The 19,407-nt window shown below is 43.5% G+C and overlaps 1 protein-coding gene across 1 annotated transcript in view; it reads right to left on the bottom strand.

The window, feature by feature from the left end:
* CORIN (corin, serine peptidase) overlaps positions 1-19,407 on the bottom strand; it is a 365,126-nt gene that overhangs the window by 256,062 nt on the left and 89,657 nt on the right. Inside the window, exon 2 of the mRNA XM_073608485.1 lies at positions 9,050-9,194. Coding sequence (XP_073464586.1) covers positions 9,050-9,194 — 145 coding nt within the window. The remainder of the gene's footprint in view (positions 1-9,049; positions 9,195-19,407) is intronic.

The raw sequence follows: 19,407 nt of genomic DNA, 5'->3' as shown, positions 1-19,407 counted from the left end.
GAATTCCAATGCCTACATTCTCATGTTAGGCTAAAGCGCATTTAAACCACATGGATAGGGTTTTAGAGTAAGCATCCGAACTCCAGCCATGCGTCTCATAATCCTATGAGTAAGTCCCATGAGTAAGTCCTTGTGACGAAACATGTCAGGGGCGTGGCTGTACGGCAATCAACATCATTGAGGCAGGACGTTGCTTGACACACCAGCAAGTTGACGAGCAGGTTTAGATCCAGGACCAAGGGAGGAGTGAGATTCAACCTTATGCCTGCACACCTTGGGTCCGCCGTGGCCGTTTTATCCACTGCTCTGGAGGCTTTGAAAGACTTACCTTAGTCACTTTTGCTGTCTTTTAACTTGTACCATGTGAGTTTAAATCTTGAAGGCTGTTTAGTGTTTTCATTAAAGCTTTGTTTACGGTATTACACTATTGGTACACTTTTTTATTCACATGTGGAGATTATATGAGACGCACGGCTGGAGTTCGGATGCTTGCTCTAAAACCCTATCCATGTGGTTTAAATGCTGTCTTTTGCTGTCTTTTAACTTGTACCATGTGAGTTTAAATCTTGAAGGCTGTTTAGTGTTTTCATTAAAGCTTTGTTTACGGTATTACACTATTGGTACACTTTTTTATTCACATGTGGAGATTATATGAGACGCACGGCTGGAGTTCGGATGCTTGCTCTAAAACCCTATCCATGTGGTTTAAATGCGCTTTAGCCTAACATGAGAATGTAGGCATTGGAATTCGGTGAGTGCGTTTCTTTAGGGGAGTGGAATCACAGACACATTGGTGTGGTGAATGGATTAAGAGATCTTCACATCGACTATAGATCCTCTTCAATATTTTATGGACTTTATTTTTTATATTTTGAAAAAAAAAATTTTTTTTTGTTTTTTTGTAGCTTCACTAGCTACATCATATCACTTCACTTGTCACAGGGTGTTTAGTGCTATTTGTCAATTTAGTGCTATAGCATTTATTATATTTTAGCATATGTCAGTTATATTCTCATTTGTAAATTGTGAGTCACATGTCACTTTAGGGGATTTAATACTCCTTGTGCACAAACATTTAGCGCCGCTATTTTGACTTTGTGTCATTATCCCAGATTGACCAGTAGTTCAAATTCAGCCTCTGTACATTCAAAGACAGCTGTGATTGCTGCACAGCCTACGCTGTTGCTGAACGGTGCAGCTGTGGCAGCAGGGACGCTGACTAGATTTTTGGGCAGGACGCTCTGGAGGGGGAACCTAGCAGCAGCTGGCCATGGCAGCGGCCTAGTTCGCCTAGTGGTAGCACCGACCCTGAGTATATCTAATTTATTTTTAAGGAAACTGTATTTATAGGTAACTTTAGACTTGCTGCATCCTCCAAAACAGTCCCCTTTTGTATCCCTGAGGATCTGAAACCCGGTCTTTAAAGGAGAGAAATAAAATTTTCTTTGAAAAGCACACACCAGAGAAAAGTAGGTTTTAACTATTAATTTTAGTAATACATCTGAATATTTCACACTTGAGATGACCCAAGAGACAGTTTAGTAACTCAGAGATATTTGAGATGAGAAATTGGCACCAGAAGAAAAGAGATTTAAGAGTGATGAAGGGGGTATGTTGTAGGAGAAAGCAGCTGAGCTATGCTCTGCACCGGTCATGGAAAAAACAGAGAGTGCCATTATCTAACATGAACACAGTTATTCGGGAAGAAACCTGCAGCACCCAATAAAAACCTTACCTGACCTTGACTAATTCCATGGTGTGATGGAGTAGTTGAATTATAGTGTAACATATAGCCACATTATTGACAGGCATGCTGTTAATTCATACAGTACAAAAAATATGATAACTATAGGAACTACGGGACACCATGGGATAATAATTCAGCTACAGTTACCATGAACCTAATACTACATTTTACATATGCAGGTATGTAAAATGTACCCTCAACTAGTTTTAAAATATGATGCTCAATTCACAAAGTTTTAAAGCTGAACTCCAGTAAATATCTGTATTGCATACTTACATTTGTTTAGCTTGGCACAACATAAATATTCATTACTCATAACTGATGGACCATTTGGAAAGCTGGAAATCACTGTTGTATTTAGTGATAGTCAGACCCGGACTGGAACACAAAATAGACATGGGCATTTTAGACTAAGCCGCCCAGATCCACTGCAGGAGCCGGTGGGAGAGGGGAGGGGGAATCTGACAGCGCTGCGGGGGAGGAGAGGGGGGTCAAGAGAGAGCACACAGGGGCCCAGGGTCAGCAGACAGATGGATAGGTCCTGGGGTCCTGGGGTCCTTCCCACTGATCCTGGGACCCTTTACTCCTATTGTGGGGCCATTCATTAAGGTCCAGATGCATGACCTTTTTACATGTTCTGCAGCGGGGGGGTGTTCTGCAGTGGGGTAGAATGCCAGGGCCCTGGCGCTAGTGCGACATTTACAACCCTGGTAGTTCCGCCAATGGGTGCTAGCAATATTTTGAGGGTTCTGTAACACCACCCTGGTCCTGCCCCTAGTGATAGAGAGGCTGCATGGGCCCCTGCAGCATGGTCGGGGGTTGCAGTTGCGACCCCTGAAGCTCCGCCAAAGAAGCATTATACAGTGGGGGGAGCAGTGAGCAGTATAGAGCGGGTGGGTGGGGGGTATAGGGGGGGAACAGCGGGAGGGCAGTGGGCAGTATACAGTGGGGGGAAGCAGTGATCAGTATACAGGGGGGAACAGTGGGCAGTATACAGCGGGGGGGCAGTGGGCAGTATACAGTGGGGGGGAGCAGTGATCAGTATACAGGGGGGGAGCAGTGGGCAGTATACAGTGGTGGGAGCAGTGAGCAGTATACAGGGGAGGCAGCAGTGAGCAGTGTACAGTGTGGGGGGGAGCAGTGGGCAGTATACAGTTTGGATGGGGTGGGCAGTGGAGGGGGAGCAGTGAGCAGTATACAGGGGGGAGGCAGTGAGCAGTATACGGCGCAGTGAGAAGTATACAATGGGGGGAGCAGCATGCAGTAAACATTGTGGGGGGAGCAGTATACAGTGGGGGGAGCAATATACAGTGTGGGGGGCAGTGAGCAGTATACGGGGGGGAGGGAGCAGTATATGGGGGAGAGGAGCAGGGAGCTGTATACGGGGGGCAATGGGGACAATGGGCAGTATACAGTGGGGGGAACAGTGAGCAGTATACAGTGGGGGGGGGCAATGACCAGTGTATGGGGGGGAAGCAGTGAGCAGTATACAGGTGGGGGGAGCAGTATACGAGGGGGGAGCTGTGAACAGTATAGAGTGGAGGGAGCAGTGAGCAATGTACGGAGAAGGGGAGCAGGGAGCTGTATACGGAGGGTCAGTGGGCAGTTTACAGTGGGGGGGTTGATGGGCAATATATAGTGGGGGGTGCAGTATACAGTCGGGAGGGCAATGAGCAGTATACAGTGTGGGAGGGAGCAGTAAGCAGCATATGGGTGAGAGGAGCAGGGAGCTGTATACGGGGGGGACAATGAGCAGTATACAGTGGGGGGGGGGGCGGTGAGCAGTATACAGTGGGGGGGGGAATGACCAGTGTATGGGGGGGAAGCAGTATACAGGCGGGGGGAAGCAGTGAGCAGCATACGGGGGGGGGGGCAGTGAACAGTATACAGTGGAGTGAGCAGTATACAGTGGGAAGGAGCGGTAAGCAGTATATGGGGAAGAGGAGCAGGGAGCTGTATATGGAGGGTCAATGGGCAGTTTACAGTGGGGGGGTGCAGTATACAGTGGGGAGGGCAATGAGCAGTATACAGAAGTAGCAGTGAGCAACATACAGGGGGAAGCAGTGAGCCGTATACAGTGGAGTGAAAGGTGACCAGTATACAGTGGGGGAGGGGAAGCAGTGAGCAGTTTACAGGGAGAGACCAGTGAGCAGCATAAAGTGTACTAACCACAGTAAGGAGCTGAAGCATTGCAGATGGAGAGAATTGCTGCAGGAGTCACTTACCATATGGCTGGAGGTGAAGGCTACCAGGGTCGACATCTATGCTGCTCCTCCCAGTCCTCTACCTTTTTAGCAGGAGCAGCGATCTGTGCAGGTAAGTGAAGATGGCCACACCCCCGCTCCACCCAACAGCTCAGTCAGTCCATGTAGAAGCTGCCGGCTGGGAGAGAGACCATCAGGTCTGCCAATCACAGGAGGCTGCAATGCACCCAGGGGAGAAATCATTGGTAGCCTGTAGCTCCCTATGGGCTCCCTGGTTGCATAGATAGACATGCCCACACAGGCCTCCTGCAACATGGCCAGGGCCACCTGGGTAGGAGGGGCGGCTGGGCGGCACATAGAGGAACTGAACTGTCCATTTATCTCCTGCCGCTGCTGAATGCCTGCAGGAGGAGAAGCAGGCATTTAGCGGCAGCAGGAGAAAAATGGCCGCCCCTCTTACCCAGTCGGTCCGGCCCACCGGGCAAATGCCTGGTGTGCCTTATGGCCAGTCCAGACCTAGTTATAGTCATGATCTTCCAAATCCTACTCAGGTCCTATGCATGACCCAGAGCAACCCGAGTATGGCCCAGAGGATCACGGCTATCACTGTAGGCATGCTGACTACTACAGTGATTTTCAGCTTCCTCAATGGTCTGTCAGGTATGAGTAATACATACTTACATTGTGCCAAGCTGGGCCAATGTACGTATGCAATACAAATAATTTCTGGAGTTTAGCTTTAACACAAATATAACACAGCAATGTGATAGTAATTTTATAACCTCATTAGAATCAGAAGAAAATACCGTAACTGTTCAAAAAAATTTTTCTAAATAAGGATCTTTTTAATTATGTTAGCTTTGTGAATTGGGCCTATTTTCTTATCTGCCTGGATCAAAAGGTAAAAAACAAAAATACAAAATACATATGACATCAGTTCTTAAGTTTAAGTCATAATGTGCTAGCATGCACCGCTTACTAGCACATTATGACTTAAACTTATGACTTTTTGATGAATCGCATACTAGGACATTATGACAGACCTACCTGAAAATGAAGCCCTCCAGCCGCATGCTGTCACCGCTGAAGACGTTTCCATCTTCACCCGATCATTTTTTACGGGTTCGCGGGCTTCGGCTATCTGATTGGCCGAGCCAGCGATGATGCCACTTTATGCGCACAGGAATCCCTGTTTACGGCATGGCTCTGAAGGAACGCTACGTGTTTGCCCTTCTTTCAGAGCGCATGCGCTGGTGACGTCACTGACTGCATCTAAAGTAAATATCTCCTAAATGGTGCACACTTAGGAGATATTTACAGTACCTATAGGTAAGCCATATTATAGGCTTACCTATTGGTAAAAATCATACATGGGAGTTTACTCCCACTTTAACAAGAAATAGATATCTGCAATACAGTACAAGAACACCTGAACATGTTCCAAAGTGAAAGACTGCTTTGAGCAACAGTAAAATTGACCTGAAAAAAGCAGTACTTGTCCTGATTATGACTATAATTAATTAAACGACCTTTTATTTTCAATCTGCAGCCGCTGTTTTCTAAAACAGTTAATGCAATATGACAACCTGGAGGCCTTGTTATACACACTTGGTGTACAGAACATCCCCAGAAATTTCATTTTTTGCTTTTGTGATTGGCTCACAGATTTCCCTAAAAGTCTGTACTGAGATAAAAGTCGCATTTTAGGCATCCCCACTAATTTCAGATTTAGTGAGATACTCCCCAAGGGTTAAATACCTCTAACGAGATGCAGAGCCTGCAGCTTTTTTCATTAGAACACTGAGACTGTACCATCTGATTATAACGAACCAGTCATTCCGATACAGAATCGGTCTGTGATCAGTCTGTTGAAACAAACAGCTATTTCTGCACAGCAACAATGTCCTTTTTTTCCCCACAAATAGAGCTTTCTTTTGGTGGTATTTTATCATCACTGCAGTTTTTATTTTTTGCGCTATAAACAAAAAAGAGCGACATTTTTGAAAAAAACACAATATTTTTTAATCTTACTTGTTTTTTATCATTTTTTTTTAAAAAAGCTAATTTTTTCCTCAGTTGAGGCCGATATGTATTCTTTTACATATTTTTGGTAATAAAAATTGCAATAAGCGTATATTGATTGGTTTGCGCAAAAGTTATAGCGTCTACAAAATAGGGGAAAGATTTATGGCATTTTTATTATTTTTTTTTTTTTACTAGTAATGGCGGTGATCAGCGATTTTTATCAGGACTGCAACATTATGGCGATCAGATCGAACACTTCTGACACATTTTTGTGTCAGAAAAAGTGTTAGTGTGTGTTCTAACTGTAGGGGGATGGGAGTGACTGGAGGAAATGGCAGATCGTTGTTCCTAGCTAGTAGGAACTCACAATCTGTCTCTCCTCTCCTCACAGAACAGGGATTTATGTGTTTAGACACACACGTCCCTGTTCTGGCTCTCGTGGTCATCGCAACCGCCGGTCACGCGCATCGGCACCCCCCGCAGTGTAGCGGACCTGCTATCCCACTTAAAGGGACCGACGTACAGCTATGACAGTTTGAGGGATCGTGCCGACCTGCTGCAGTTTAATGACGGCGGCTGGTCGGCAAGTGGTTAAAGACATGTAAATGTGGCTACCAGAACACTGTTAACAATACATTTTTCTTATGCGGTGCAAACAAACTGGGTGCCCAACTCAGGCCGATATTTCGCCCACGCCAAGCCCTTTGCCCGATTACTCCTTTCGAAAAAGTTATTTAGACAAAACCCCGCTGCACCATTGTTTATCACTATCCGACAACATACTGACCACTGACTCACGCTCAAATTACCTAAAAATTTTGTTCGGGTACTTTCGGGTATGAAATGGAATGTGGACTGGAAGAATTTGTAGTAGGTATAAGATGATCGGGTGAACTGGACCTTTATGGAGGGGACGTTGGCCCATCTTGACCGAGAGCTATATATTTCCACTGTTCGGCGCAAGTGAAAGTTAATAGATATTTATCATCCCCCTTAATAACCAATGGGATACATCAGTGCTGCCCACTATCCCCACAAATTACATACTGTAAAAATGAAAAAAGTTTTGGTTGAAATACAATTTAAAGTAAACCTATCACTTTGCAAAAGGAAAAAAACGGTATGAATTAAAATAAAGGCAAGCACACAAAACTGCTGTTGTGCCTTATTTATGCTAATTTCAGCATTTGATCTAGTTAAGAGTTTCTCCTTCTTAAGCATTTTTTTATTGGCCCGTCATTGTGATTTGTTGCCTCAATGGCCAATAGCGAGCAGTAATAGGCAGCTGGACCAGGTCAGAAAATATTAGAACCCTCTCTGTTTTAAGGCTTGTTAAGCTGGTTAAATTTGAAAAAAGGTACGTGAATGCACCTGTGGGAGCCTATATTTTATTTCTGTAAACACTTCTGTTGCTTATACAAGTCAGATTTCCTCACTTGAGTAAAATAACCTGATTGAGTCAAATGCAATGCTGCACAAAGCTTTTATTTCATGTGAAAATAGCAAATCCACTGTAACGTCACAACCAAATTACAATCACACATGTTTTCCCATCTTAAACTATTTTCAGACTGCAATCTATATTATTCACAGCCTTGACTTTTGGCTACATTGAGCTTAGTGCTATTTGTGTCTGTTTCAAGTGCATTGGAGAAGATAGTTTTCCACCTAAGCAACTGGTTAGAAAAGTCACCCAGCAACTGCACTTCAGTGGACCATGTCGACAAACATGCCTGCATTAGGTTACATGTAACTACTTCTGTTCCACTATACACAAAGAACTGTGCACGCCATTTGGCAGAATTACATATTCATTTTCTATTCATTACAGAGCGATGATAGACAATAATGGTCTTCTTCATGTTAACAGTATAAACACTATATATAAAACGTGAACACCGGTATTATAGGGACTCGTTTTATGTGTGTAGGGTACACAGAAAACCACAAAAGTTGCATTCATCTTTTGTTGATCTTTTCTATGACTATGCTATACATGTTGTATGTCAGTGTATTGCACATTGGGGATGATTTACTAAAGGCTGTTCACTTTGCATGGGAAGTTGCACTCTTCAAGGGAATTTTCCCCAGGGTTTAGTGAATACGGTGAAGTGTCACTTTTCAAAGATAACCGTGCAAGGAAAATAATAAAGGAAACAGTATTTCTGCATGCACATTATTGGATGTTGGCAGTCAGCAAAGCTTCACCTCATTCACTAAGCTCTTGTGAAAATTCCATTGAAAAGTGCAACTTCCCTTGCAAAGTGAACAGCCTATTAGTCTTTAGTAAATCAAGCCCAAAGTGTATATTATGCTGGTATAGAACCTTGAAAGCATAGCCAAAGAAAAAAAATAAACAAAAGATAAATCACAACTTTGTATTTTGTTCAGTGTACCCTAGACAAATAAAAGAAAGCCCTATAATACTGGTGTTCACATTGTTGTCTCCACTTGGGTAATAGTTCATTGGTAGTAGGTAGATACTTCCTCCTAGTAGAGCTGGCTCCAGACATAGACCAGTGGAGGAAGAATGGGGAGGGGAGGATGGGGGGTTGGTCATCATATCTTTGATGGGTAGAACCAAGGCAATATGGAGGACATGTAGACAGGCATGTAATTTTAGGGAGGTATAATGGTTGATTTACTAAAGACAAATAGGCTGTTCACTTTGCAAAGGTAGCTGCATCCTGTAAGGGAATTTTCCTCAGAACTTACTGAATGTGGTAAAACTGCACTTTACAGAGAATACCCAATCACATGACTGGATGATAGAAGGCTGCAGAGCATCACCTCATTCACTAAGCTCTGGGGAAAATTTCCTTCCAAAGAGCAACTGCACTTGCAAAGTGAACAATTTGGCTTTAGTAAATTAACTCCACAGTCTCCTATTGACTCTCCATCTACACAAGATTTCAAAAAGACGAATCATGAGGAATTTGCATGAACTGCAGAGATGTACTGCATATGGTTTTTTTTATGTCTCCCAGACAAACACTCAAGCTTCTTGCTCACGGATTCTCATTTAAGCACTTTCAAGCAATTATATTTAGAAGTTAATTTGTGTTTTACTTACCTACAAAAGTAAGTAGTACTACCAGCAAAAGTATAAGAGCACAAATACATGGAATTAGAATTAGCAGCAAAACCCGCAGGTACTTGGCAGATGCCAACTTCTGAGAACATCCATCCCCCATATTATCTTCATCTGTTCGAAAAACCTGAAGGACAGAAAGGAAAAAGTGCATTGTTATTAAGTTGAATTGTTTCCAGGATGTATGTCCCCAGCTGCTATGTATACATATATGTATACTCCTCTACATACTTTCAATTATTAACAAGCAAAGAAAAACCACTAAACCAGCTGAACTAATTTTACATCAATTGACCATACACCGGTAGAACCAAGTCGCAAAAGGACACTGTGGGGGAGATTTACTAAAACTGGAGCACTCAGAATCTGGTGCAGCTGTGCATGGTAGGCAATCAGCTTCTAACTTCAGCTTGTTCAATTAAGCTTTGACAATAAAACCTGGAAGCTGATTGGTTTCTACGCAGAGCTGCACCAGATTCTGCATGCTCCAGTTTTAGTAACTCTCCCTCTGTATGACAGCTGACATAATTCACCTTTGAATGCTTGTGTCTGTTATGGACTTCAACAATGAGCTTTCTCCACAATTCATAGTTGGAGAGATCCACCAAACAGACTCACATTTCCCGCTTCATACTCTGCAAAGTAAAATATATAAAAAGAAAAACTTCCCCACAAATTATGTAATGGCGAGTGCAGAGATCTCGCTATCAGGATTTCCAAGAGGTACAAGAAGCTGCACAATGATTCAACCCAGTGAACTAACCTTTCAATGTAACGAACTGCTAATTTTTGGGGGCAAAAAACACAACACGACTATTTGCATAGACAGTCAAGCTACCAGATTTTCCAGCCTGCCCATTGAATATCTGGTCTTTGCTAGACTCTTTACCCATGTGACTATTTTCATCATTCTCATACTGTTAATAAGAACCTTAAGAGGGTCTAATCATCTGTGTCTTCGGACATCCAGCAAGACAAAATGTATAAACTGTTTTGCAGCTGTAAAGTATGGATAAGCTGTTTGTTGATGAGTGCAGCATCTATATTAGGGAACTTTTACAATTATTTACATAGCTAGTAACTGATCCTGCTAATCTGACCCATGGCAGGGCTATTTATACAGGGGGAACTCCGTCTATTACTGATGGAATGGTGTGATACTATAAAAGTGGACAGAGCCTTCTTACTAGACAGGGAGCGGAAGTGCTCAGTGGGACAGACTCATAAATAGCTTCTGCTTGTAAGGTCGGAGAAGTTACAGTAAACTAAATACAATATGGTGGACACTCTTATATATCACCCCTGGCTGCAACCCATATATTCTTTATGACATCACAGAACAATTTATATTTGCTTACACTGATAATATAAAAGAGAGTCACATTAGAGGTAAGAACATTTCACTTCCTGAATTTGATGACAGCGTTTCCTAATAAAAAGTTATTAGATGTTGTTCTTAAGAAAACAATGTTTGGTTAAAGTGGATGTAAACCCAATGTCATCCTTTCTAAACTACTGCCATAGGGGTTATCTATAAGGATATACATGCCTCCTGCATGTATCTTTACCTGTCAAATGTCTCCCCTCTGTCTGTTATGAAACCCGAAAAACTGAATATTCTGTGTTGTCTGGAGCTCAGTGGGTGGAGTCGTGATGTCAGTAAACTCCCCGCCCACCTCTACACTCCCCTTGTCTCCTGTGTATTTCTAACACTGAACTTCTGCTGAACTTCTGCTATGATCTCTAACATCCAGTGAAAAGACAGAAAAGTAACCACATGACTTCAGTATGCCAAATCATGGTGAGGTGTGGAACAGCCAATCCTTGCAGAGCTGCTGAAGAATTTGCAATGGTTCATGCTTTGTTCTCAGGTATACAGATGTTTCTATTTTAGAGGTGAACTCTAGGCAGACATAATGCAATCAGGATATTTTGATTTGATATCAGCACCTTACCTTACTCTGTACAGAAGAGCTAAAACTGGAAGTGGAAGAAGCTGCAGAAAAAGCCAATTAGTTATGCTGCAGTACTAACAAGGAACTTCTGATGGGGGTCTGCTGCTGCTTCTCCTTAGACAGTCCAGTCACTGTCTGGGCTGGGGGAGGGACAAGACCTTTAAGTGTTACTAAACTAGAGCAGAGCAAAATCATGTCTTCTGGCAGTGGTGGCTGGTTCTCAATATTTTGGGGGGGTGCAAAACAAACCTCCCCCGCCCTCACTCGCACTACCTCCACCCCTCGCAGGAGATGGATGGGAAGGCGGCCTTGCCTTAAGAGATGATGAAGATCATCAAATATGAGCAGTAGGGCTGCTGCTCCTCACTCCAGCTGGGGAAGAGCCGGGGCTTCTTCTTCCAGCCGAACAGACGTTGCTTCTCCCCCCAGCCGAACAGGAAGTGGATCCTGAGACCCGACTGGCCGGAGTCCTAAGAATTCCTGGCCAATCTGGTCTCAGGACCCGCTTTCTGATTGGCCAGGAGGAGAATCAGGAAGACAATAGCGAATATTAATTTGCTATTGTCACACAACTGGGTGAGCTCAGGGTGCTGAACCCACCCTTATTTTAAACCAATTAGAGCCTCAGGCTCTAATCATGTGCTTCCAAAAAAAAAACAAAAAAACATTGAAATCAATGCGTCCGGCGCCCCGCATGGAGTTTAGGAGCCGGACACCCTGCATTACAGGCCGCCACTGTCTTCTGGCCTTCGAAACAGGGCTGTGCTGTTTGGCAGAACTGTGTATATAATCTGTGTATTTAGGTGTTTTGCTGAAATTCAAGACATGGCAATATAGCTGGCTCAAGCTTTCGCTAGTGATGGATAGAGACAAATAGGTTAGCATGCCTTGTCCTGCTAGTTGTGTCCACAATAGGAAAATGGCTTTGGTTTATCGTAGTATCCTTCCGATTTGATAGAGGCAGAATATTGCCAAGACAAGTTTGTCTCAGTATAGGAGGCAATAATTCAATGCAAACAAGGTATTAGAGAAGCATTTGTGCTGCATCATTTTAGAAGGAATAATGACTGTGGTATCCTGTGGTATCTGTTGGCACTGCTGATGTAGGTCCTACTTACTTCTACTGATCATCTAAGTGCCCCCCTAGAAAGCCTGCCAGAATAAAAGAGGAATGCCTGCCAAGTACGGCGTGTTGGAAGTGCACTACACTCAGCGCTTGCCTGCAGTGACTAAGCTAGACATTCTTTCACTTAGGGCAAAGACTTAGTTTGGCACCCCCTCCCTCCCATCCTGAAGAGGACAGTGTCAGTAGGGCAGAGGTTGGTGTCAGTAGAGCAGTGAACGGTGTGAGTAATATTTTTTTATTTTTATTTTTTATTATTTTTTACAATTTCATTTTTATTATTTTTTACATTTTTTTGCAGCTCTTTGGTGAAATAGCAGGATTTTAAACAGACCCCTGATGTCTCACTTTTCAGACAGAGAAAGGGACTGAGGACAGAGATTCTTAATTTTCTTTCTCTGCAGCCTCAGCTGCACTGGACCTTGAATGAATGGGAAGTGCTCTGTGCTGAGCAGTTTCCTATTCATTCATAAATGGACGCATAGTGAACACTGTTTAATATGCTTCAGTTATGAATGAACACAGTAAGTGATCAGTACTGACCACTCACTGTGTTCATTCACATAAGGAAGGTGCTAGAAAATTCCATACTCACCAGCCCCTTACCCCACCCTCCATCCTGAAACATCCCCCACAGCAGCCGGCAGGGGAGAAGAGGAGGAGATCTCGCAGCACTGCAGGGAAGCAAGGGAGCACACAGGGGGCTGTTTGATCATATGGCAATTATTGATGGGTCTCACCTAGCTAACATTGGCTGGACTAGAAGTCCCAGGAGAAGCAGTACCTCAGCAGCCAGCCTCACCATCCTCTTGATTCACCCAGCTTTCGGTGCAGCTTCTCCATCCCCCCTCACCTTGTGCAGCTTCCCCACTCAGCTTCTGCAGCTTACCCATCCTCCACCTTATCTTGTGCACCCCTGACACCCTCCTTGCCTTGTCTCCCCCCTCACCTTGTGCAGCTTCCCCCTGCCTCCACCTTGTGCACCCCCTTTACCTTGTGCAGCTTCTCTTCCCCCCATATTTGAGATGATAAATTAAAGGTAATAAAGGTGGGTAATGAGGAGCACCTAGTACAAACCTTCATATTCCTCAGAGGTCTTTTTGAAATGTTTATAGGTTTAGAACAGCCTTTCTCAACCTTTATACCCTACAGGAACCATTGACAAATTTTAGGTTTAGGGAAGCCCTGCTAAAACCAATGTAGGGGCTAGTGGGTAAAATGACCCTTACAATGGTGTTAAAAATCCCTACAGTGGTGGTCAGAATACCACTACCAAGGATTATTGGTGTCATGCCTCTGAATGGGACAAGTGGTGTTGGGCTTGGACATTATCAAAGTATCAGTACTCGTGCAAATGCTCCAATACACGAAGTCGATACTTTCAGGCTCGGATCTTTCAGTTAACAGTGGGATTCCTCCACTGACAGCAGAAATGTAAAAAAAAAATTATCGGTTGTTAAGAAGTGGGGCTGACAGCTGAAGTGTAAACTGAAGTACTGGCAATTAGAGCTGTCAAAAAAAAAAAAGCAGCTGGGCAATGTTTATCAACAACATTGCTCAACCGAAAGATAAAAAGAAACATTGTATATTTTTGTATCTTACTGTTTTTCTTCATCTACAAATCAAAGGGATGAACTTCGATCTGCAGACGAAGTCAGTTTAAAGCAACCTGTCAAGTAAAAACTATTTTTTTTGTTTTTTTATTAAATGTTCCTCTGTTTAACCTCTTATTAACCCTTCATTTATTCTAATCAGCCTTAATTAACCCCTTATTCTCCTCTGTTTAATTATTATTTTCCTGCTGAGCTTTTTTGTTCACTTCTGTTATAAACCAATAATAATTAAAACTTTTTTGTTTGCTTTGTTCGTAAATATTTTTACACCTTTAACATATATTTATACACATTTCACATTGAAAAAAGTGCAAAAAAAAAATAATTTGTAAATAAGTTTTCAATGCTTTGTACCATTGCTGACAGCTGAAGTGTAAACAAAACAGTTGCAGTAGGTATCTGTATAATTGGTAACGGTGAGTACTGAAAAAAAATTGCGGGAGCAATTTTGAAGCGTGACATGTTGGGTATCAATTTACTCAGCGTAAAATTATCTTTCAAAATATAAAAAAAATTGGGCTAACTTTACTGTTGTCTTATTTTTTAATTCAAAAAAGTGTATTTTTTTTTTAAAAAGTGCGCTTGTAAGACCGCTGCGCAAATACGGTGTGACAGAAAGTTTGTAGGGTTTATAATGTTTGGGGGTTTTAAGTAATTTTCTAGCAAAAAAAAATTTTTTTAACTTATAAACAACACATCTAAAAAAGAGGCCTGGTCCTTAAGTGGTTAATTTGACATTTAATACATTAAAAAAATAGCCATTGACATTATTTTTCCCAACAAAAACATGTTTGATGCATTAAAAGAGAAGTATGTTTGTTTTTTGCAGGTTATACTTACCTAGGCTCTCACTGGAGCGCTGAACTGTGAAGGGGCGGAGAGCGGCTGAGACAGGTATCAGTCCAGGCACCTGGCAGATCCAGACTTTATTGTCTTGATGACACGGTGCCTGGACTGATTCCTGTGACGTCAGCAGAGAGCGGGTCACAGGAATGCAAAACGAACTGCACTCCTGTGACCCATAGGAGAAGCCCAGCCAAATTAGCTCAGGCTAAAGACTTCTCCTTTAACGGTTCCTTACACAATTCTGTCTCCTTTGACTTTACAAACACAGCCGTGCTCTTGAGTGAGTGTGGCGTAAAACGAAATCCCTACAAGACTTCACCCTTTACAAATCTGCCCTTCTCAAATACAACTCCTGTCTCCACTCCGCTAAACAAATCTACTACACCATTCTCATCAAATCCCTCTCATCCAAGCCTCGTTAACTCTTTTCTACCCCTAATTTCTTACTCCACCCACCACTGCCTCCACCCACCAACTTGCTTACTGCCCATGAAATTGCCAATCACTTCAAAAACAAAAATCGACACAATTCGTCATGAGATATCCAGCATCCAGCTTCTTCCACCAACCAACACACCAAGTCCAACACCACACTCAACACTTTCCTTCTTCAATCCTTTTAGCTTTAAAGAAGTTGCCAAGCTCCTTTCCACAGCCCACCCCACCACCTGTCCCCTGGACCCTGTCCCCTCACAACTACTGCGATCCCCTTCCTGCTCTAACCTAAACTCTCTAACCCACATCTTCAACCTCTCCCTCACTTCCGGCACCTTTCTCTCTCCGTTTAAACATGCACTGGTTACCCCCATACATAAAAAACCCTCACTGGACCCCACCTGTTTGAATAACTTAAGACCAATTTCCCTGCTCCCATTTGCGTCCAAGCTTCTTAAACGCCTTATCCACAACCGTATGAATTGCTACCTCACTGACATCAACCTTCTCGATCCTCTATAGTCCGGCTTCCACCCACAGCATTCCACTGAAACTGCCCTACTAAAACTCACCAACGACCTTCTAACTGCTAAAACCAAAGGCCAGTACTCCATACTCATACTCTTAGACCTTTCTGCTGCCTTTGACACAGCTGACCACCCACTCCTCAATAAACTCCACTCCCTTGACCTCGGTGACTCTGCTCTTTCCTGGTTCTCCTTCTACCTATCTCAGCGCACTTTCAGTGTCACATACAAAAACATTGCCTCCGCTCCTCTTTTTCTTTCTGGTGGGGTACCCCAAGGATCTATCCTTGGGCCCTCCTATTCTTTCTCTATACCTCTTCCCTGGGACAGTTGATAACCTCCCATGGCTTTAAATACCACCTCTATGCAGATGACACACAGATCTATCTCTCGACTCCTCAACTCAGCACCTCAATCTCCTCACGCATCACAAACTTACTGAGCGACATATCAGTACGGATGTCTCACCACTTCCTCAAGCTCAATCCTTCTAAAACTGAGCTCGTAATATTTCCTCCTCCCCGATCCCCTCCCCATGACTTTACCATTGAGTTCAACGGCACAACCATTGGACCTTCCACACATGCCAGGGTGCTGGGTATAATCTTAGACTCTGACCTCTCCTTCAGCCCCCACATCCAATCACTGGCTAAATCTTACCGCCCTAAACTCCGCAACATCTCCAGAATTCACCCTTTCCTAACTAATGACAACACAAAGCAACTTATTCACGCCTTGGTTATTTCCCGCCTTGACTACTGCAACTCCCTCCACACTGGCCTAACTTTACACAGGGTATCCTCCCCCTTCAGCATGCTGCTGCCAGACTAATACACCTTACTAACTGCTCCGTGACTGTTGCCCCTCTCTGCCAATCTCTCCACTGGCTTCCCCTACTCCACCGTATAAAAAATACTAACCACAACATACAAGGCCATCCACAACATTGCCCCCAGCTACATCACCAATCTCATCTGCAGACATTGCCCAAATTGTCCTCTCCACTCCTCCCAGGACCTCCTGCTCTATAGCTATCTTGTTACTTCCTCCCATGCTCGCCTACAGGACTTCTCCAGAGCCTCTCCCATCCTCTGGAACTCCCTGCCCCAGTATGTCCGGTCAGCTCCTACCCTATCCATCTTTAGGTGATCCTTGAAAACATATTCAGGGAAGCCTACCCCACCTCCACATAAAAACTGTACTTGAGTCAATTCCATCAGATCATCCCCTGCAGCTATCACCTTCTGTACCACCTCCGCCCCCTTAGATTGTAAGCTCCACAAGCAGGGCCCTCCTATTCCTTCTGTATTGAACTGTATTGTAATTGTACTGTCCCCATTTTTTATTGTAAAGCTCTGCGTAAACTGTTGGCGCTATATAAATTATGTATAATAATAATACTGTTTGCCACCTTACTGTATAACCACATTCTACATGGATGTCTTTCCAAGAGTGGTAATAAATTAAAATTTAAAACATCCAAACCTATTTTTCAATTGGTTAGTATAAATTATTTGACAAATGGGATAGCAAGCTACACACTGTTTTTTCCAGTGCATAATTCATTTATGCAGATCACAAATATTAAACAGACCTCTGCATTGTGTTGGATAGCAACATACCAAATCACCAAAGGGAAATACAGGCACTATTCAGATACAGCACCTGGATGCAAAAAAATGGAAAATTGTATACTCACCTTTCCGTAATTTTCCTTTGCTGACGCATCTTCATGGCAGCACACACTGGGTTGTGACTCCGCCCACACAACCTAACAGGATTGGTTAACTATAAAATTGAAAGAGAGACACCCCGCTTCATTCTCTGTATCTATCATCTAAAGAACGGGCGGGATTCTCTGTGTTGCCATGAAGATGCGTCAAGTAAGGAAAATTACGGAAAGGTGAGTATACAATTTTCCATTTTCCTGACGCATCATGGCAACACACACTGGGAAATAACAGTCAGGTGAGTGCAAGAAAATAATATTTATTCCTCATAATGCTGAGAAATTGGTTCAAATAATGGTTCTCCCAAAGTCTACCGTTGTCAACTGAGCAGAGTCTACTCTATAGTGGGATATGTCTGGATGACCAGGTCATTGCCTTGCAAATTGTCTCCGATGAAACCCTGCAGTATGCTGCCCATGAAGTTGGCACTACCCTAGTTGAGTGAGCTTTAATGCCCTCAGGAACTGCAAGCTGACGAATGGAGTATGCTTTCTTGATGGCCTTGACTAGCTAAGATGCGATAGTGCTTGGAGTTGCTGGCTGACCTTTCCTGACCCCATGAGGAATTACCAAGAGATCATCTGTTTTTCTAAAGGAAGTTGTAGCAGTTAAATAATTGGTGATAGCTGACTTTATATCCAATGCATGAGGTTCTCCTTGATCATTAGTAAAAGACGGAAGGATGATATCTTGATTATAATGAAATGATGTTGCCACTTTCGGAATGAAATGGTCTGAAGGTTTTAGTAATACTCTGTCAGGGTAAAAGACCAGGTAGGGTTCCGTTATCAGTGCTTGCATTTCTGAAACTCTCTTTGCTGATGTAATGGCAATGAGGAAGGTTAGTTTCAGAGCCAAGTCAATGAGATTGACTCGACCGGGTGAAAAGGAGGAGTTGAAAGAGCGTCAAATACTATTGAAAGGTCCCTCTTCAAGCATGTCCTCATAAACTGAACTACGTGGGGATGTAATGCCCATCTAATGCCTGTTTTTGCAGATAAGGCGGAAATCTGTACCTTCAGGGTAGTTAAGTTTAAACCCTTTTCTATACCTGACTGGAGGAATTCCAAAATTTGTGGAGGTTCTGGCGATACTGGATTCCAGCTTCTTTGTTGGGCCATAGAAAAAAAAACATTCCCTCTTGAGAACAACCCTGTTCTAGCAGCATATTCCTTTTAACTTATATTCCATCAAGTGCAACTTCTCCGGAGCCGGGTGTTGGAATTGACCCTGGGATAGTAGGTCAGGTGTCACCGCGAGAGGCAGTGGTTGCTGCAGACTGAGATGTAATAAGGTTGTGAACCAAGGCCTCCTCGGACAGAAAGGAATTACTGCTATCATCATAGCAGACGACCTCCTGAGCCTGGAAAGGAATCTCGCGATTAGTGGAGTTGGTGGAAATATGTACCCTAGACTGAAGGGATGGGGAAGACAGTCTATTCCGTTGGCTGATGTTGCTCTTGACAGGAATCTCCAACATTTGGTGTTTCGCAGGTGTTGCTGCCAAATCGATCTCCAGTATTCCCCAAGCTTCTGTCAAGAGAGAGAGAGCCTGATGGCTCAGAGACCATTCGTTGTTTGTTGCTCAAATAGTCGGCCAACTTGTTTTGTGCAGCTGGAACATATACTGCCCTCAAGTCTGTTAGATGTATTTGTGCCCAATCCAAGATGGGGCGTACTTCCTCCATCAGTGTGCAGCTCCTGGTACCTTGCTTTTGGATGTAAGCCCCCACCGCCTTGTTGTCCATCCGTATTAGGATGTTTTTCCCCCTCAAGGATGAGCCAAAGGCTAGGAGAGCCTGAAAAGCTCCTCTGAGCTCTAGTATATTTGATATAATTCCCTGTGCTTGGAACTGCCTGACCCTGAGCTGCTTGATCTAGGTAATGAGCTCCCCATCCTTCCTGACTGGCATCCAACGTGATTACTTCCAGCTCTGGAGGGACTATAGGTCTGTGTCTCCTGATGTTGTCCAAATGTGTCCACCACCATATTGACTGCTTCACCCAGCTGTGGATGGAAATTGTCTGAAGCATTGATGCTCCATCCTACTGCATCAGAAATTAGTTTTGTAACACTCTCATATGCCCTTGGGCCCACTGGATCATTGGCA

Source organism: Aquarana catesbeiana, linkage group LG01, assembly GCF_042186555.1.
Source record: "Aquarana catesbeiana isolate 2022-GZ linkage group LG01, ASM4218655v1, whole genome shotgun sequence".
NCBI lineage: Eukaryota > Metazoa > Chordata > Amphibia > Anura > Ranidae > Aquarana > Aquarana catesbeiana.
This window is presented reverse-complemented; position numbering and strand designations above follow the sequence as displayed.